This window comes from Sinohyriopsis cumingii, chromosome 6 (assembly GCF_028554795.1).
Source record: "Sinohyriopsis cumingii isolate HCF-2022 chromosome 6, ASM2855479v2, whole genome shotgun sequence".
In the NCBI taxonomy this organism is placed as follows: Eukaryota; Metazoa; Mollusca; class Bivalvia; order Unionida; family Unionidae; genus Sinohyriopsis; species Sinohyriopsis cumingii.
The window spans coordinates 134,015,053-134,037,396 of NC_142966.1; the positions used below are offsets into that span (position 1 = coordinate 134,015,053).

The window sequence follows — 22,344 nt, forward strand, 5'->3', positions numbered from 1 at the left end:
GTATAATTCTAAATTCATGATTTTGTCCAAAAATATTATTGAGCACTTTGTAATTCCAGTGATTAATAATTTAAAAAAATAATTTCATCCAAATCAAAAAACTGAACACAACATGAAGAATGATTCTGCTGCAAAATGTTAAGGAAGAATGAATAATTTTTTTCAAGTAAACAAGATTATATAACCCTCTACTAACCCTATGTGACAGTCACTGTTTTCTGGAAATACTCTTTCAGCTTAGTGACATTTTCTGTTCTATAAGTTTAAATGGTCAGAATCAAGACTTTACGTTTACCAATAATAATTTACTCCACGATCACAAAGAAAATTTTAACTATGTATTTTCTTGTTTGTACCTAGTCAGATACACCAAGAACTATATTTTAGACTAAGGTCAATTACAAATTACAATTATACAATAACATATAATAATTACGAAATCCAGCAAATAATACAAATTCAATGTACATATCATACTACTCTTCTGTACTCCGCCAAAGAATCATATTTTTTATGAAATTATTTTACCTTTCCAGTTCTTTTTCCAAGCCTTCTATTCTTGCTCTCAATTGATCTTCGATTCTGAGCAAATAAAAGTAAACACAACGTTGCATCTTTTACACAAATAAACGAGTAAATGTTGCGAATGAATGGCTTAAAGTTATTTTTATGTAAGAACGCAAAACTATAAATGTCGGATCCACTTTTACGATAAGTCTACTTGATCATCTTCTGTCGTGTGTGTGTGTGTGTGTGAGAGAGAGAGAGAGAGAGAGAGAGAGTGTGTGTGTGTGTGTGTGTGTAAGTGTGATTTGAACAGAAAATATGCTTTCCATCTGATGTGCCGAAAAAGTCAGTATTAAAGAAAACTAATCTACTCTTTTACTTCTCAAGCAAATACCTTGATGCCGCAGATAACATAATTTTAAATGTAGTTTAGCTCACCATTCTAAATTAGTGAACCACTAAAATAATAAAAATGGCAATCATGGTATTTTGTTCAAATGCTGCAGATAAGTCAAGGAGAGTGAGGACTGTAAACTTTCAACTATCCAAAGCAAAGAGAATGTCGTTATCTACTTTCAATGGGCAGTTTCGGTACTGCAGACTGTGAAGTTATATAAAGAATAGTTAAATTCACCTGCGATTCAAGTTGGGATAGAACAACTTGTTCTAAGATTTTTGACACGAACGGGAGGTTAGAAACAGGTCATTATATTGTTTTATAAATCGTTAGGGTCAAGCATTGGTTTTAAAATGCCAGGGTTTAAAAACTGTATGAATTCTCTTGATGAGAGAGAACTGTTAATAGTATCGGTTTGTGAATGCGGTATTGAATCAAGACAATCAAACAGCAGTGATGTCGGAATCGGATGAAGTACTCATTGTCATGATTGTGGGTAATATATCCGAAAATACCGCCTCAAATACTGTTAAAGGTTGTCTTTCAAAGTATGTATCACAACTGTGTGGTGACGATGACTTCCAATTTGATTTGTAATGGTTTGCACATTATCAAAGAAGAAAACTGCAAACGGTTGGTTTCTTTGCGTTAACTATCTGACATTCTTCTTAGCGGCTTCACATAGTTGTTTATGAATAGTAATGAAAGCCAAATACTTTCAGCCTTACAGCGGGATTTTATGTGGGCTTTTTTTTTTAGCATTTCGAAGCTAGTCCCTAAAACTGCTATACCAGAGACTGATACGTCAAGATATCATATAACGAAGAAGTGATTTGATGCAAGTTTGTGGGACACCAGTAAAGACTGTAGACTATTATATTCAGCTCTATTAAGAATCCAGTCTAAAATGTGGCAATGTTTATCGGTGGGATGGAGACGAGCCTGCAGTGATTGAGTGTCAGGGATTGATTACGAAAAATGAAACAAGTAGTGCAAAACTAATTATTAACAAGCCTAAGCGCTTTGCTAATACAATATTACAAAAACAAACAAACAAGACAAACAATAAACACCAAAAAAAATTTTGAATGTAAAAAAACTTCACATGATTTTGATACGGAAGTATTTATTTCAAACTTGCGGACATCGCGCCTTATCGGTTTGAACTCCAATGATAAAATGGCAATCTAGTCGGTTTGAATCGACAAAAGAAGGAGCAAAAGTGCCATATATTCTTAACATAAGGTGAAGTAGTTGTGGTTTATATACCGGAAAATTAATTGTCTCTTCTTAACAATAACCACGACAATAACACTTATATCAACAAGAACTATTAAAGTAGTAAGTATAGGCCAGCGAATGAATAATGAACTAAATGAACAAATTATTTGATTGAAAAAGTATGGATCTAAAGATATCATGATTTGTTTGTATATTTTATTTGAATGATAGTGCATGTTTGAAATCTCTCTTCATTTAAGCTTCTTCATTCCAGTACTCCTACGCGAAGTATGATGTAAGATTCCTTTTCTTTGATGGCTTCGAAACTCCAGTTACTGTTGTGAGCAATTGCAGCTAGCATAATGTCACTCAATGCATGGCCCGGGGAAGAGGAATATTATGTTTCTGGACGTCTGTCCAACTTCATCTTCGTCTAGTCTGATCTGGCGACAATGATCCTTTTGTGTAGTTTTTTTACGTTTATATGTAATACTTATGGTCGCAGATCGTATACGTTGTCTGCTTAGCATGTTTTGTTTAGAACATAGATGTATAATTCGCTCGTCACTGTGCTAGAAATGTGTTGGTCTCTATTCTTGTTTACAAGTTTTGCACATTGCATAACCTCGTGGACCAGATGTGACAATCTTGGCATGTGATTGTAGTTAGGTTCGTTCTGACTAGGATGCCTCTCTTTGTAATCTATCGGTCTGGAGTAATTTGACCTATTTAGTAGTTGTCTGAATGGTAGGTCAGGATCCATGGTATCGGATCATCCTTTTTCTTATTTCTATACGTTAATAGCTCTTTGCTGCTTGTTTGCGTAGCCCTTTGTGTTGCCTCCACTTTCAGTTCTTTGTTGTAGCCTCGGTTCATCAAGTCTTCAAATAACTCCTTTTATGAAAAGATTCGTCGTGGGATCAAAGTATGTGTATCCCCAGTGCTTAACTATACGGGACATTCCAAGTGCAATGCGTTGGATGAGAGAAGACACTGATGTTTATCAGCTGGTTTTGAATGGACGTATGCCTCGAGTATGTTTTCTACCAGTCTGATTGTCGGATCCAGAAGAAGAAAAAAAAAATTGCTTTGAGTTGGAGACTTCTGTCCTGAATGATGTAACTGAAGGACTTGTTATTTTGTATGAAATTATCTAAATTTTCTCTTACAATTTGCCACTTCCTTTCTATATAATCAAAGAAGCATACAGCCTATTATGGTGCACATTCAGATAATACTAAATATTTGCATTCCAGTCTTCCCAGACAAATAATATTACCATACGATGGGACTACTTTTTATACCCTATGCGGTTCCAAAGATTCGTGGGTAGTTTTTTCTTCAATGAATACAACTTTATTGAGTTCTAAGACTAGCTCCATCAGTTTTAGTTGGAAATGGATGGGTAGATCGTGTGTGGCTTTTCAGGTTTCACGCCTGTATCCCTTCACTGTGCAGTATATAAGTCTACAGGGATGTAAGATCTAAGGAAATAAGCACTGTACCTGACGCTAATGGTTCACTTACTTTGTCTTTTGTTAGATAATCTGTCTTGTCTTGAAGATTGGATGGTAATCTGTGGACATGTGGTCTCGTGAAATGATCCAAATAGTATGATATCCTTTCTGTGGTATGCCCATTACCGAAAATTATATGTCCAGTCGGGTTTCCATGTTTGTGGATTTGAAATGGATGTTAAAAACTTTTAACAATATGTTCTTCTGGGCTTAAGTAGTCTTTGGTCGTTGGTCTATCTATCCGGTTTGGTAAGCTATATTAATAAAATGTGTGATAGTTTTTGCATAGTCCAATGTATGATCTTGGTCTAGAATTCACAAGAATATGACGTCGCTCAGTTCTCTATTTACTTCATTTATGTAAGCTTCGCTATTTTCACAAAGATTACAGCGATGCCCATATCTACAAGATTGATTATGGTGAATGTTCTTTTCCTCTGTGGATATAAGGCGTTTTCTCTTCTTTGATCAAGTTCGAACATAAAGCTAGCACGGCTTAAGTGTTTTGAAGCATCGTTATTTATTACTAAGTCAAGTAGAGTAAATTGCTTTGTCCAATACACTATCTGCACATATCGAGTGGCAATATGTTCACTGTATGTTGCTGACTGTTTATAAAGAAGAGATATGGAGATGTAAACATTAAGGTTACGTTGACTCAAAGATACATAGAAAGCGCTAAGTCAGACAGATAAAGATGGGTGCATTGCGAGTCGGAGGGTTGTACTGAATTTATGGCTAAAGATATGTATAATATAAGTGAAAGAGATTCCCGTGTAGTATATGTTGAGTAATTGAGAGAGTTATTCCTTTTTTTTAAAAAGTAATTGAGAGAGAGAGAGAGAGAGAGACAGAGAGATGTTTAATATTTGTGACATTATATTATATACAAAGAGCATCATCTATAAAGTGGGAAGATATCAACTGTGTAGCTTTTCCGTGTATCTTGCTTCTCTATCGTCCACCCAACAAGAACGATTTTTCTGAAACTGTTCGCTTAAAAACAATCTTATTAAACATTTCTTCGCACAGCTTGTACTTGAAAAGGTGAAATTTAACACCTCGTGAACAACTGAAGAGTCCTAAATATATACTGCAAATATATTCCAAATATGGGTTTTGTATTTTACAGTAGGTATTTAACTCATATCGAGGTAAAAATACTTGCATTACGGATAGAATGTTTGGAATAGTCAAGTTCAAATATGTTTATTTTTGTGGGAGATAATAGACATTTTTTAAGAGTTTTATAATGAACAGTTCCAGTAAAATCAATATTTTTACATTTCTGTTAGAACTGTGAGCACTATATGCATCAATCTCAGCAGAATTTAACGCCAAAATCTTAAATCCCCCCCCCCAAAAAAAAAGAAGAGATTGCCGATATATTAACACAATGATGGACACTTTGCCAGTGGCGTCACTAGGGGGATGCGGGGGTTGCGGACCGCACCGGGTACCACCATCAGAGGGGATGATACCAAAATGACTCTATAAAATTTACTGAGAATTCTATATGGTCTGTTACAGAGGGAGGTCCATGGGTGTGACACCATGAGTTACCGCACTGGGTGACACCAACCCTAGTGACGCCACTGCACTTTGCCCGTGAAAAAAGGTTGCTAAAAGCTTAATACGCCTCGTGTCGTCTATATTGCGCTTTGGTGTATTCGGTGACAATCTGTGCGAAAACCGAGAAAATTATCGACTTAGCGGTCTTTTCTACCGCAAACTGTTAACACATACATTCATATATCGAATTGGAACAAATTGCTTTTTATGGTTGGGTAAGTACGAATAGATTTTGTCAGAATATCAATAAGATTAACTTAAAAGAAAAAAAAACAGGAGTACCTTTTTAGCATATCATATGAAGACCATGATCTCCAATATGCTATATTTTACTAGAACTCCCAAATTTCAAACCCTGATAAACGTAAATTATTACAGGATTCACATCGCTAAATAGAAATGTAGCACATCAATAAAGCAAATTTCCAAGCACATTATATTATATAGCTTACCCATGCTCCTCCGTTTTCTGAGCCTGGGAATTCATATTATCGAAGATACAGAAGACTCCTCTTATGGGCTGTATTGACCTGACGTGGGTAAACAAAGATGTATAATAATAATAATAATAATAACTAGTATTTATTTATTTATCTACTTTAGCAACGTGATACAGTTACTGTGCGAAAAAGAAATTCAGATTTTTTAAACACATTTGATACTGCTTCGTAAACTGTCCGTCGGACCTTTATTGCAGTGTTGCTACGGGTAAATTTAACTATGTCACAACTCAAGTCAACACCTTGTATTTACATCGAAGGCGTGAGATTTTCAAGGTCTTGTGTGCAGCCAACTGAGCAATGATTTGTCTTGTGTATTAAACTGAGAAAAATACCTAGATAGAATGTAAATAATCACACATTCTAATCACGATAAATATCAAATAGCTTAAACTTACCTCCGACTAGTAAGATGTTTCTTGTCCACAATAAGATGATCACGTGACGAATCCAGGAAGTATAATTTTTTTCCTCTTGTCACTGTGGACGGAAATATTTTCCACGACTTTGCTTTAAAATCATTGCCGGGTTACCAAACAGGCAGAGTAGGCACCGGTCTAGGGGTCCCGCGACAACGGATCAAAATAATATTTGATAAAACGTATTAGGAGATAATTTGCGCGGGGGGTGGGTGGGGGCAAGATTTCGATTGCCTAAGGGCCTCCACAGGGTTTAATCCGGCACTGTTTAAAGTCTAAAACTTCCAAGCATATGTGTATACTTGACAGAATAGATTCAGCCTCCGTTACCGCGGACAATTTGGAGGAATCGAGATGGCTTGGTTTGGTAAATAAATTAAATTTCCATAGCCTTGCAGACAAGAATCAACCCTCCTGGAGTTTTAAACCACGTATAATGTGAATATCCTCTCCCCCGTAAGTTTCCGTCTGAAATCTTAGATCGTAAGTCATTTATCACTTTACTGTCAGTTGCTTTTTTTTTTTTCTTTAAATATTTAAATAAATAGGTTAGTTATTAAACTTCTTTACTGGACGTTTGTACTGGAATAGGTTTGTTTTGTTTTAGGAGCAGTTTTTTGTGGGTTTTTTTTTTTTAATTATTTCCTGAAAGTACTTGATATCATATTGTTAATATAATAAAAATAGATTCTTTAACAGCCAACTGAACGCACAAGGATTAGCTCAGACGTTTCTGCACAATTCTAGACCGTCTTCAAATATGTATATAATCGAATCTTTAACTTAATATAACGATTTACTATAACGATTTACATAAACTCAATAGAAACTAATTTAAACAGTTTGTTTTCACATAAAGGTAATTCGCTGATGTAAAGCTGATGTTAAGCCCCACCTTCAACGAGTTTTCAAAAATGTTTTTGTTTTATTCGTCACGAACTCTACCTGTATCTTCTGAATTGATTGTTGAGACGCTCAGCTGAAAAATAAGTCGTTAAAATGTGGGATTTTGTTTACGGCCAACAGTAAATATGTGATGTAACTTGGTTTTTGTTGTTTTGGGTTTATCACGATTTTTTAGCGTATGGTACGTGGTAACCAGTGTAAGTGGTGGAGATAAAGACCTGAAAAACCCCGGTAAGAACCACCAATCTACGGGAAGCTACTGGCAAGCTTTTTTACATACACATACTAGGTGAACCCGAGGTTCGAACCCACGCGGACACAGATGAGATTGCATGGATCGGTAAAGGCGAGCGCTTTAGATAACTCGGGATCCTCGAAATTAAGTGGTGTTCACTTAGTATAAATAAATGAAACTTCTTTGAAGCACACTGTATCCGGGAGAGGATCCAGAAATATAATTTGGGTGCTAGAGAAGGGTGTAAAAATGTAGGCAAAGAGCGGACTGCAGGATGAAGCCCGGAAGGGGGTGGGGGCTCAGCCGTCGGAAGCTCCTGCATTTGAAGTTTCCAGAGCACAATTTTAATCATCTAAGTTTTAAGTAAGCTTTACTATTGGAACGTTTTAGTTGTTTCGACCTCATATTTTGTTGGGGTGTGGGTAGAGTTTGGTGAGGCTGAGGTCTCCCCGCTGCAAACCATCCACATCAGGTATGTCACGGAACTCCTGCATTCTGTTTATTCGCAGGGGTGGGGTATCATTAGATTAGGATGTCATGTTACGACATTAATAAAATTAAACTATGCAATAAATTAAAACATTCGCTTAAAATATAAGTCGGATTGATTTTTTTTAACAGTATGTCAAGAAAGGCAAGACTATTTAATACCGAGAAAATTGAACAGACCGGAATAAGAGTAGGCAGGATTGTAATTGAGATCCTAATAATCGCGAGTCTAACACACAAACCACTAATCTACGGCGGGTCGGTGAAATGCATTAAATTAACTTTTGAATCTTTTGTTTGACTTTCAACAGAATACTACAGTGCGAAAGTATATCATCCATTTAATTTCTGAAGTGTTAGCACACGAATAATTTGCTACTCTACATACAAAGTTCTGGAAAGTTGAAAGACAGTGATCTGACAAACACTTAAAATTAAATATCCTTTACTTATACTACGTAGCATCATAATGCCATGAAATAATGTGATCATTACATCGATGATTTTTCAATATGCAGAGTGGTATACGTTCAATATTGATAAAATAAATTGAAGTTTGCCAGTAAAATTTGTTATGTAATGCGATAGCCACTTTTTATTACAATTTCATTTAGTCCCTATGATTGCTCTTCCAATTCACCATTTTTTTGCGATCAAGTATATCTTGATAACATGCACACAAAAAACAATAAAATTTCCATTTTCATCATCTTTATTATCAGCATCATTGATTTGCACAGTATTGGAAAGCTTTAATAATTTAACAATACTGTGTTTTAATTATATCAGACGTTTAACTGAGGATAATGAAAAAATAAGTCATTTACAGAGGAAGACGTTAATAATAATAGTAATAATAATAATAATAATAATAATAATAGGCTATTATTAATCCTAGGACGGGAGTAATAAAATAAAGTTTCAAAATTAAAAAATAAAATAAAAAAGTAAAAATAATAAAAATAAAGAAAGAAATTGGCATGAACGAGTTAAAAAGAAAGAAAGAACATAAGCTATACATAAAGTATTTAAAAATTGGGACGCCGCTGCGAGTTTCGAACCTGCGACCTCTTGTTTGGCAGCCGCTACACGCAGAAAGAAAAAAATGTGTGTGTTTATAGACAAGATAATGTGTATTCGCTGATCTTTAGAAGCTCACAGCGCATTACAATATTAGATAACAAATAAAAACAAACACAAGGTCAATATTACAGAAACTAACACCGTGAAAATATAAAAGTACACACTGACAATAATTAAAGAAGTAAACATTTTTAAGTCTTAAGGTTGTTCTTGTAGGTCGAAATAGGTGAGTTTTCTGAGCACTCTTTAATAAGATCACATTGTCCTTTTGTCCAAGATCAATGAGCAATTCGTCCCATGTACCTGGGCCCTGGTGCGCAAAAGAACATTGTCCGAATGACTTCGTTTTAACAGAAGAAACAATGCAGTGGCATAGCTAGGATACTTGGGCCCCCACGCTAAGCTTCCGATTGGTCGCTGCAAATGGCTACGATATTTGGGCCTCTATGCAAAGCTTACAGATGGGCCTCAGCAATGCTTGTAGCATATTTGCGGGTCCAAAATTATGGTATTTAATGGGTGGTATATAGCCTGTTCCTAGTTTCTTTCTATAGTGTAAAACAAATAACTTGTTTAGATGGCTTATGGGATCCCAATATTCACGAGTCCCTAAGCTTTGCATATTGTAACTGCAGCCCTGGAACAATGAGAATGCGAGTGTCGGTAGAGGAGCTTAAATTTCTAGATGGGGTGTACATATGGGTGAGATCATATAGGTATATTGGACTGGAACCGTGCCAACGAAATGTAGCATAGTGAACATATTTTTGTGTTTGATTCTGGACAGAACGGGCAGCCAGTGAAGGTTAAAGAGCAAGGGAAAAGTGTGCTCAGATCTTCGTACTCTTAAGAATGATCCGAGCAGCCGTGTTTCAAACAATTATTACTAATCGTGTTCGAGTCCTCGTACTAGCATGTCACTAAAATAGAGCCATCGCAATTACTTCAGTTAGCACAATGTCGTGTTGTATTTGTGTTAATTATCTTTGTCATATACATTCTCATACCAGCTATCTCCAAGGCAGTCTTGAGATCTGAGACTGGAAAAGCATGTTTTGAAGTCTCAAGGGGTGGGAGTGAAGGTTGGGGTGTAATTACTTCTTTTTTCTACCAGACAGAGAAAGAATTTGTTTTCATAGTTTGGGACCTTTTTCCCACCAATACAAGTATAGCCCGTCCCTCAACCTTCCCACCACCCTCCACATAGAGAGAAACTTAAATGGTCGGTCACCAAACAGTTATTGTCAAATATCACATCATAGATACACATAGGTATACACAGTCACACACACAATCACAGTCACACAGACACAACATAAATATTAAAAATACTGAGTATATGCCTTAAAAATCCATTGGACAGTGGCATAATCTTTAACTATATGCAGTCTTCATTAGGGGCATGAAGTTGATGCAAATATCATTAAAGTTCATCTTTGTTCATACAAGAGACTGGATAGTACTGTTGTTGAATCTTACTTGAAGATACTGTTGAAGATTGATCAGCATAAAAGATGACAACACTGGTTAGAATCTTTAAATAGTCTTTAGCTACTTTGATATTAGAACTCGGCATTCCTGCATTGTTCTGATGCGGGTGTTGTTGCCATGCTGACATATGTCGTACACTGAAAAATGACTCAATCTTGATATGGTGTTTGCAATCTGTGAAAAAGAATGAAATGAAAGAAAGAAATGGCTTTCTTTGCTGCTGCACTTCATCAAGTCAAACACCATAAGACAGGAGTTCGAAAACTTAGCGTTCAGCGGATGAGTTATCCTACCTTGAATCACATTTCAACATTTTGCCTTGACACAATTAATCACACTTTGATATTAATCCGGTTACTGAAGTAATCATATTGCCTTGAAAAAATTAATGACACTTTGATATTATTCTGATTACTAAAGTAATCATATTTTGCATTTAATATCTGGAGTAAAATTCAACTTCATCTAATGTTGCAGCTGATCATGACCCAAGTGCAGATTGAGAGCAGAGGTGGGGGTTGAGGTGCCCCTGCCAAAAAAAAATCACCATATGTGTGTGTGTGTGTGTAATACAAATAATACTAACATAATGGTTAGGAAATTTTTAATTTGTACTCTACAGAGATTTGAACCAAGGTCTGCCAGTAAACAGCACCAATCTCTTTGGTGTATATTTGTAATTCTCTCTATCTCTTTGCCTCTCTCTCTCTCTCTCTCTCTCTCTATATATATATATATGTGTGTGTGTGTGTGTGTGTGTATATATATATATATATATATATATATATATATATATATATATATTTATATATATATATATATATATATATATATATATATATATATATATATATATATATATACATATACAGTCAAATTATAGCATCGAATATAGATATCCTGAATTTTGTAAAATCTAGCATTTAAGAAAAAGAAGGAGTTTCAATTCATTTAGTGGAAAAGAATCTTTTTACAAAAATTCATACAGCTGTTTACTCACCCAAAAATTCCATATATACATGCTAACATGTCGAGTCTGACTGTCAACAACAAAGACAGATCTGCTGTTGCACAATGCACAGGCAGATCAGAGTCTATTTTGTTCGTTGTACTGGATACTCTTATGAAACTGCATAGATCAAGATCTGTTAGTACATTATGAGATGGCAGATCTGGTTCTTTGCATTCTACAGATGAACATGAGCTAAAAGTGACAACTGAGAGTAGTCTAGAATGAACAATTCAAATATATAAAAGATATGGCAATAAAAAGACTAAATTTAACTTCTGGAAGACTTGTTATTTCAAACCCATTTATATTTTTTGTGTGCATGTGTAGTCCACTTCATTAGAAAAAAAGACAGCTTCCAACAACCACTAATACACCAGCCGCACTGCAACTAAAACTACAGCAAGTGTTACATAGCTTACAAATTTTTTTATATCTTTCTGTTACATTTAATGAAAGAGAGAAGATTATACATGAATACTGCACTGAAGAAACAACAATGTGAAAAGATGATAAAATATCTTTACTTGATATGCACAGGCTAAGTTTAACACAGTCTAAATATAAAGAAGACATGTGAAATGTTATTTAAAATCTACAGTGAAAAGGTTGAAAATATTCAACAGAGTACAAAATACAAAACTAATACTCATGTATAAGATCAGAAAAAACACAACATGCACATGATAAATAAATACAGATCTAATACAAGTGAATTCAATTGCTGACCATCACTGATTTTTTTAATATACAAAAATGGATATGGTAATATGAAAAACCAAAAATGCACTTTTAGTTGCAGCTTTATGTGAAAATAGGGGCCCCGAGTGGCCAAGTGGTCAAAAGCGCTCTCTGTTACGGATCACTGCCATCTTACCTCTGTCTGCGTTTGTTCGAGTCTAGGATTCGGTCAATGTGGGTATGTGAGAAAGCTTGTCAGTAGCTTCTTGAGGGTCGGTGGTTCTTTCCGGGGATTTCCCAGGTTCTTCCTCCACCATTAATATTTGCCACCATGTATAGCCTATCGTGTGCTGAAAAATGGCGTTAAACCCTACAACAACAACAACGTGAAAATACACATTCAATAAAAATCACTGAAAACCCTTCACAAGAAGAAACGGCTTTATCAATAAAACATTTAAGCAGTACTGGCAACCTGATTAAGAACTTGTCAAACCTACAAATTACCCAAGGTGTGCAGAATTGAAAATGAAATGCAGTTTGCACATTGTGTTCCTCATCAAGATCTAAAAAACCTTGTCTCTTTGTAACATCAACATTACCACTTGCCTTCAAAAGTTTTCAATCTTAAGTGATGAACAAGCTATGCTTACAAATAGTGAATTTAATATTAAAATTTGAAAATGTTCCCATCTTTTATCTGGAAAATAAGGGAAAACCAGATGATATACGGTAATACAACTTTAAGAATTAGAAGATATTTTTTGCAATAATGATGGAAAAATACACATTTACCATACCAGTTTATTTACATAAAATGAAGTCGTTTTCTTTTTCACATGTCGCTGGACTAAAGCAGCAATGTTATGACTGATATACATTAACCTGCTATTATAAAAACACTGTTTAAACCAGAAAGATCTAATGTTGAAATAACAAATATGCAATCAAAAGCTGGACACACACTCTAGAATATCAAATAAGTAGTATTAAAAGTTCTATTGAAACCTGACATGAGTAGACAGACTTGGAAAGGCACAACAAATCTGCCACAGTAAATGTAGAAAATCTGAATACATGTATAAAGTGTTGGCACAGAAAACTTGGAGGAAAAACCAGATATGACTAGATCACAAAAATATGTATAACAAATGTTTTCTATTGTTATAATTATTTGATCATCTAGCTAACATGCATTACCAGCAAATCAAAAATCTTTTTACTTTTCTATATCATTGGCAAATATTTTAATGACTTGTTCATTTGATATTAAAAACTGTCCAGAGATATTTTCAATTTAATTGCCATACAAAACAATTACATCCAAAACGGTTAGCTGAAGAACTGCCTCAAGGAAAGCTCATCTTTTGATGTTCCTATCTGAAAAAATATGAAAGTGACACATCATCAACAACAATAACAAAAGAGCAGCAAAAGAATGTCTACTTGATTTCAATTATTCCTTTCCTTCATTGTAAACAATGTGATTTAGGCATGGGAGAAAGTTTCAGTTATAATAAGATGGCATTGAAAGTCTAAATTAAGTGTGTATTGATGGGCAAAAGTGTGCATATATGATGAAGTGATCACTACTACCACTATTATATATTGGCCAAGTGAGTGAGTGAATGATTTGGATTTTTAACATAGCTTTAACAATTTTTCAGTCATATCACTACGATGTCTGCAGTGTGGCAGTTTATAGTGATGTCTAGCACTGGGGCGTCATGCTACAGGCATGTAGCATGATGTCCCACCCAGTCACATTATCCTGACACAAGGCCGACCAGTCCTAACGCTAACCTCTTAATGCTGAGCGCATAGCTAGGCAGCTGTTAGTACCACTTTTGTAAGTTTTTGGTATGGTATGACTCAGCTGGGAATCGAACCCACGACCTCCTGCATCTGAGGCAGACGCTCTAATGATTAGGCCACCGGAGTAGTTATATAGGCCCAGAATTAGTCCATGGTGATACTAAATTTACATCAGCTATAAAATTCCATAACATATTAAAACCCCACCTTTTATGAGTATTTATGTTTTATGCCTTACAGAGATCAAATTCTACTCTTCTTTACATGTAAGGTCACATAAGATTATTTTTTATTCCTTTCCATAACTATTTTGAGCAAGCAATAAGAAATATTTTGTCCGAGATTACTTAGAAATCTTGTAATTATTTCTAAAATTTAATTGAATCATGAAATGTATTGTGATTTTCAGTTACCTTAAGCCACTGTTAACCAACAAAGTGTACTTGCTTTCTCAACTGCAGTATTGTCCTAAAAAATAAACCAGATCTTAAGCTGGCATACTATATTTACTTCAGTCAAGAACAGACTGGACTTAAACTCTATAAAATATATAGTATGTCAATACCTTACATAGATATACTATTGATGTAAATAATACTTTAATCGACATTACTGGAGAATATTTTTACTCCTGTTGGTATGTTTACCTTCATCCATTTACCAATTTATTATTTTAATGTGATTAGTCAAAGAGGAATCAAATTGCCATTGAAATAGAAGCATGCTGTATTCTGTAGCAGTATTCAAGATGATAACACAAAAATATCAATTTTGAATGAAATGCTAAAGTTCCTGTATGAATAAAAAGCATTTAATCCTAAAAGCAAATACACAAGTTACTCACTCATCCTTTCTTTTCAATTTCTCTTCATATTCCTTGACCTTTGCTTTTGATTCTCTTTCAATCCTATTTCCCTCTTCAAATGCTCTATGACATTGCCTGAATTATACAAATATATAACACATTAATTATATGCTGACATAATGTCTCCTTGTTATAAAACTGTCCATGTGGTTGGATGGATGGATGGATGTGTGTGTGTGTATGTGTGTGTGTGCTGCCAATCATACAATTTCCATGAGTGATCTTTAGAAAGCTCGTAAAGAGACTGAATTCATAAAAATCTTTATTGAGGTTTAGATTTTGATTTTTGAGACAGACTCTGAGTGGACACTAATTCACAAAAGGTTTATGTTGCTAAGTACTGCATTATCTTAATCTTCAAATGTTTAATGACTCAGGAATATCATGGCCTACACAATCCATCAACCAAGATATATAGCTCTAAAATTACCTACATCCCTCATGCAAGTCTGAAAGTATGCTATATATATATATATGTAAATATATATATATATATATATATATATATATATATATATATATATATATATATATATATATATATATACACTTAATGCTATCACAAGCAATCAACCATATAATTATTCAAAGGTAATGGAGTAGTCAAGTGTGAATTATTATGCAACCTAAATTTGCTTGTATTTTCTGTTCATAACACTGAACTGTGGATACAATGTATTGGTGACTAGAGAAGTTTTAATTTTGAACGTCACTAAGGCATAACTAATCAAATACACTGATCCACTAATCCAACTTGTGACATATTATCATTGGATACAGATTTACTAACAGTTACTGCACTAAGCACCAGATTATAAAACAGTATTAGTTTTTAGAGGTGTCTCCACAATTTGGCATGAACATTGAAGCAAATGATACAGATAAATAATAGAAAGAGATATACATATTGGTATCTATCTATCTAGACTGGAAACACAATAATCTGTATACAATGTTGCATTTAAATGTTATCAAATAAATATATACTGAATTATCCACAATTTTAAAAAGGGGACCTGTTTTCGTGGTTTTTGTTATTGGCCTGAACCACATATTTAAAGACCCCATGAAAAATTGTCCATGTGTAATGATGATGCACCACTATTTTCTTACTGTGTTTTGTTACTACATATTAACAAAGCTACTAGTAAATGATAAATTAACATCAATTCTGTGATCTAGTACGTAATTATTAGCTTGTACATGGAGTATGTTCTGTTTTAACCATTTGAACAAAGAATAATAAAGCATTTTATAATGCTTGAATACACATATGACGATAAGGTATACAGTAGCTGTAATTTCCTCTGACTGCCATATACTGATGTGAGGTAAGGGTTAACAGAAATGAGAAAAAGCTATTAATACTGAAAATGAAAAACAAAATTAGAAAATATTAGTATATGCAAATTAAATTTAATATTTAATCAAACTGATCCTTCAAATTTGTACAACTGTTGTTGAAAAATGTAAATCTTCCTGAAATAACGTTTCCTTTTATGCCTGAATTTTTATTCCAATTGAACAATAACCTTGTAAAATACTTGAAATATATCTTAATGAAATATTATATGTATGTACCAATCATAATAGAGTACTAAAGCTCACACTTCACTAATTATATAACAAAACCATTGTATCAACATTGTGTCAATCAAGTCTCATGGTAAACATGCATGCTTGTAAGCTAAATAATCCCCAAATTGCAGAATTAAGCAACAACAGCTGCCTCAAGACCACTTATAACAAGGTCTGATTTTCCACTTGTCACATTGGCTGCATTTGTCCATTCAGTATGAAGTGGCTTGATTAATGAAGCTGCATGGTTCACTAATAGAGTAATAACTGTCACCAGAAACATCTTACATAATGGCCTCCTTGACCAGTATAGCATACCAATTGAGGACAAGTGAGTTTTATTTCTTTGTTCTTTATTTATAATTAAGTCTAGTGGATGAAATTATTCTGTACATGAGGCAGGCACAAACAATGAACTGATTCCACTGTCTTATTCTGTACATGAGGCAGGCTCAAACAAAGGACTGATTCCACTGTCTTATTCTGTACATGAGGCAGGCACAAACAAAGGACTGATTCCACTGTCTTTCAATTTAGTTAACATCTTTGAACTTTGACAGTGTCAACTTCTTTTGATACTCAGCACTCAGATGAAAATGTGGCATAAGTTATTGGTCTTTAATGGTTGAATTTGTGCTCATATTACAAGGTAGTAACTTTTTAATGCTGTTGGTTATGTCGGTTTCCATTGATATTATTCACTTGATCTGTATAGGTTTTATTTGTGCTCATAATGGTGGTAACATTGTTTAAGTGTTATTGACTGCATATGTTTCCAATGATGTTATTCATTCGAATGAGAATAGTGTAAGTACTCAGCTCGATAGATCATTGATTTGTGCTCATACATGTGGTAATATTGTTTTAAACAGTCAAGTTTGCATCAGTATAGTAATTTTTATATTTTTGTATTCTTTATTTTTATTTTTTTATAGAGATTAAACAATGAAATTAAATACCTACAAATAGGCAACTATGACAGGCAAAACCATGAATATAAGTAACTATGAAAATGTTGTTTTTTCACAAAACAACAAAAATATAACCCAAAGAAAATAAATGATACTACAGTATATATTTGATATTGGCACATAATGCTAAAACATCAACATGACATGATAATTATCATCCATGATGACATGATAAATAATTCCTCATGACAGCATGATAAATTAACCAAATGATGATATGATAAATTATCCCCCATGACAACATGATAAATTATCCCCAATGATGATATGATAAAGTATCCCTCCATGACAACATGATAAATTCTCATCCATGACTACAGGACAAATTATCCTGCATGACTACATGACAAATTATCCCCCATGACTACATGACATATTATCATCCATGACTACATGATAAATTATCATCCAAATGACTATGTGACAAATTATCCCCATGACTACATGACAAATTATCCCCTATGACTACATAACATATTATCATCCATGACAACATGATAAATTCTCATCCATGACTACAGGACAAATTATCCCGCATGACTACGTGACAAATTATCCTCCATGACTACATGACATATTATCATCCATGACTACATGATAAATTATCATCCATGACTATGTGACAAATTATCCCCATGACTACATGACAAATTATCCCCTATGATTACATGAAAAGTTATCATCCTTGACTACATGACAGATCATTATCGACTACATGATAAATTATCATCCATGACTGCATGACAGTTTATCATCCATGACTTCATGACAAATTATCCTCCATGACCACATGACAGATTATGATCCAAGACTACAAAACAAATGATCCCCCTTGCCAATATGACAATTTATCCCCCATGACTACATGACAGATTATCATCTATCATCCATGACTACATGATAAAGTATCATCCATGACTACATGATCAATTATCAACCATAAATACAGGACAAATTATCTTCCATGATGACATGATACATTATATCCCATGATTGCATGATAGATTATCATCCATGACTACATGACAAATTATCCCCATGACTATATGACAGATTATCATCCATGATTACATGACATATTATCACCCATGACAACATGACAAATTATCCCCAAAGACAACATGACAGATTATCGTCCATGACTACATCATAAATTATCAACCATTACTACATGACAGTTTATCATCCACGACAAAATGACAAATTAACCCTCCATGACTATATCATAAATTATCCCCCTTTACTACATGGCATGTTATCATCCATGACTACATGACAAATTATCCCCCATGGCAACATGATAAATGATCCCCATGAATACATGGCAGATTATTATCCATGACAACATGACAAATTATCACCATGATAACACAAAAAATTATCCCCCATGACTACATGACAGATTATCATCCATGACAACATGACAAATTATCTCCCATGACAACAAGACAAATATCCCATATTAATATATGACAAATTATTCCCTATGACTACATGAAAAGTTATCCTCCTTGACTACATGACAGATTATTATCCATGACTACATGACAAATTATCCCCCATGACTAAATGACAGATTATCATCCATCATAAGTTATCAACCATTACTACATGACAGTTTATCATCCATGACAAAATGACAAGTTAACCATCCATGACTATATAATAAATTATCCCTCATGACAACATGATACATTATCCCCATGACTACATGACAGATTATCATCCATGACAACAGGACAAATTATCCCCCATGACAACAAGACAAGGTATCCCACATTACTATATAACAAATTACCCCTATGACTACATTAAAAGTTATCCTCCTTAACTACATGACAGATTATTATCCATGACTACATGACAGATTATCATCCATGACTAAGTGATACAATTTCATCCATGACAACATGACAAATTATCCCCTTGACTATTTGACAGGTTATCATCAATGACTACATGACAAATTATTCCCCATGATTACATGATAAATAATCCCCCATGACCACGTCAAATTATCCCACATGACTACATGACAAATTATTCCCATGACTACATGACAGATTATCATCCATGCCTACATGACAAACTATCACCCATGAGTATATGACAGACTATCATCCATGACTACATGCCAAATTATCCCCCATGACTATTTGCCAAATTAATCCCATGAATACATGATAAATTATCCCCCATATCTACATGTTACATTATCATCCATGACTACATGACAAACTATCCCCCTTGACTAAATGACATATTATCATCCATGACTAAATGACAAACTATCCCCCTTGACTAAATGACATATTATCATCCATGACTACATCACATCCCCCATGACTATATTATAAATTATCCCCCATGAATACATGACAAATTATCCCCTTGACTACATGACAGATTATCATCCATGACTACATGATAAATTATCCCCAATGATGACAAGATAAATTATTCCCCATGACTACATGACATAATATCATACATAACAAGATGATGAATCATTCCCCATGACCACATTACAAATTATCCACCATGACTACATGACAGATTATCTTCCATGACAACATAACAGATTATCTTCCATGACAACATGACAGATTATCTCCCATGACTACATGATAAATTATCATCCATATTTTAATGTTTGTATCAATGTAAAACAGTTATCTAGATTTGATTAAATTAAATTATAACATTTTTGCATTCTATACATACATCCTGGATTCATCCAGTTTCTTCAGTGCCTTTTCTAATTCTGATTGAAGTTTTCCCTTCTCCTGCTCCAACATCTTAAACTTGTTTATTATTTCTGTCAGCTCACTGTAAAATGTGCAAAATACAATTTAAGTAGACTTAAGATCTTGACAAAAAATTGTATATACATAGACATTTAATAAGACTACAAATGTATGATTTATACAAATATCAAATTAAGAAATTTTCACACTTATAAAAAATCTAAAATGTGCATTTAATAAGGTTAAGAAAGTTTAACATTAGTATTATCAATTACCTATTTATACATTTGTACATGTTTACAAAAGTATAAAATCTTTAACAAATAAGAAATATACATAAATATTCTGAATATTTATTTCTTTTTTAAGAAAAAGCAAAGATGTTTATTCACAGATCAGCTGCAAAATCCTCTCAGTAAATGATCAAGAATGATGGTGAGAAAGTAGATAGTTGTTCTAATAAATGCATCATGAACAGTGCAATTTCAAAAAGGAGGGACATTCATTTGAGTAATATAGCATTAGTACAATTGTCATAAAAATCCGGCAGAAAACAGTCCAAAACTAGACTTGAACCAAAGCAATAAGCCAGAAACATACCAGTTTAATCACATGTGTTATGGCTGATCCAGTGGATATCTATGATGTCTTTGAAGTAGAACTGTTTCAAATTTAATACCCACATGTACTGTTATTGAATTTTCTAAAACAAATACTGTACATGAGTGTTGACTGAAACCATTTGTAAATTGTTTTGATTGTCTATCAGTCATATGATTACACATTGTACTGTTTTAATTATCTGGAAATACCAAAATGGATAGATATTGATTTATAAGCCTTGATAAGATATGAATTCCTCTTTTATGTGGAGGAATAGGGGGAGAGGCATTTATTAAAAGGGAGTTATTATTAGAATAACTATGATAAACCAAAAATACCTACGTTCGCATTGCATTTATATCCTGTTTCATATCTTCTGAAGACTGCTCTCTATTGTGCTTATCGCTAAACAGAAAAGAAATGCAAATCTTAAAACTAACATATTGCGGAAGCAAGTATTTTTTCTATATATCTATTTTTGAGTACATACATTCTGTTGATCACATTTACAACACAATTTAACATGGTAAATATAAATAATATCTGTTTATGATTGGGTAGGTCTTGTCTACTGATCTCTGGAGTATGATTTCCATGAATGGATGGAGGTAGATGAGGCAGTATGGCAGGTTGTGGTGAATTTATAACATTAAACATGAACAGATGGAGGTAGAAGAGGAGGTATGGTAGGTTGTGGTCACAGAATTAGGATCATATGATTAGGAGTTTCATGAACAGATGGGGGTAGAAGAGGAGGTATGGTAAGTTGTGGTGCATTTATAGCAGTAAATATTAACAGATGGAGATAGAAGAGGAGGTATGAAAGGTTATGAATTTATAGCAGTTAATATAAACAGTTGGACGTAGAAGGTTAGGTATGGTAGGTTGTGGTGACTTTATAGCAGAAAATTATGGTAGAGGACAATGCTGCTTTATAATTATAGTTGGGATAGGAATTAACATTACTCAGACACTATAGAAACATATAGGAATACACTATGTGGATATGTGGCAATTTAACATTAAAGATATCAGTATAGCCTAGTGTTTAACATAATTTAATATTACCAGATACTTTAGGGTTTATTTAATTGAAAGAATGACTCAGGAACCTAATACAGTGATCTCCTTATTACAAGATACCCCCCCCCTTCGGCAGCAGGAAAGTGGCCTTATAAGATTGGGGTTCACACAGACAATAATAATATCGGCATATCATGGATAAAGGGCATACCCAAATTTTAATATTTAATATTTTCATTTTAAAATCACAGGAGTGTTATGGAATCGATGTAAACAAACACATATCAATATTATTGAAAATATTTACAATTAATCTTTAATCATGGTGCAAATCCATCTTGTCAATAACTCTGGACACAAACATCTGGTTTTAACTATCCCTGCCCATCAATTTGGGTGTACCGCTGCTTATTAAATGTATATTAAATTCAGTTTATTTTGAATTGTTCTGACATCAAAATTCTGAGTAGTGATCAGAGGACCATCCCTCTTTTAATCAAAAATCAATTTTGCTTTCACTTTTCAGTCTGAAATGAGGTCCCCAGATGGCCAAGTGGTCAAAGGCATTTGCATTTACAAATCACTGACATTCCACCTCTCTCTGTGTGGATTCGAGTCTTGGGTTCAACCAACCTGGGTATATGAGAAAGCTTACCAGTACCATCCCATCGGTTGTTGATTCTTTCCCAAATTTTCCTGGGTTCTTCCTCCACTA

General features: G+C 34.0%; 2 protein-coding genes across 3 annotated transcripts in view; both read right to left on the minus strand.

Annotated features, from left to right (window-relative positions):
- The window catches only part of LOC149798032 (uncharacterized), a 54,999-nt gene extending 48,459 nt beyond the window's left edge, over positions 1–6,540 (minus strand). Inside the window, exons 1-3 of the mRNA XM_089963122.1 lie at positions 6,113–6,540; positions 5,667–5,744; positions 529–582 (exon numbers count right to left, since the gene is read on the minus strand). Coding sequence (XP_089819248.1) covers positions 529–582; positions 5,667–5,701 — 89 coding nt within the window. The 5' untranslated portion in view covers positions 5,702–5,744; positions 6,113–6,540. The remainder of the gene's footprint in view (positions 1–528; positions 583–5,666; positions 5,745–6,112) is intronic.
- A 5,312-nt stretch (positions 6,541–11,852) lies between these two features.
- The window catches only part of LOC149798033 (uncharacterized), a 53,012-nt gene continuing 42,520 nt past the window's right edge, over positions 11,853–22,344 (minus strand). For both annotated transcript variants that reach the window (XM_089963125.1, XM_089963124.1), the window contains exons 21-25: positions 20,949–21,011; positions 19,981–20,085; positions 14,687–14,782; positions 14,256–14,310; positions 11,853–13,407 (exon numbers count right to left, since the gene is read on the minus strand). In XM_089963125.1, the coding sequence (XP_089819251.1) occupies positions 14,268–14,310; positions 14,687–14,782; positions 19,981–20,085; positions 20,949–21,011 (307 nt within the window). In that variant the 3' untranslated portion in view covers positions 11,853–13,407; positions 14,256–14,267. The remainder of the gene's footprint in view (positions 13,408–14,255; positions 14,311–14,686; positions 14,783–19,980; positions 20,086–20,948; positions 21,012–22,344) is intronic.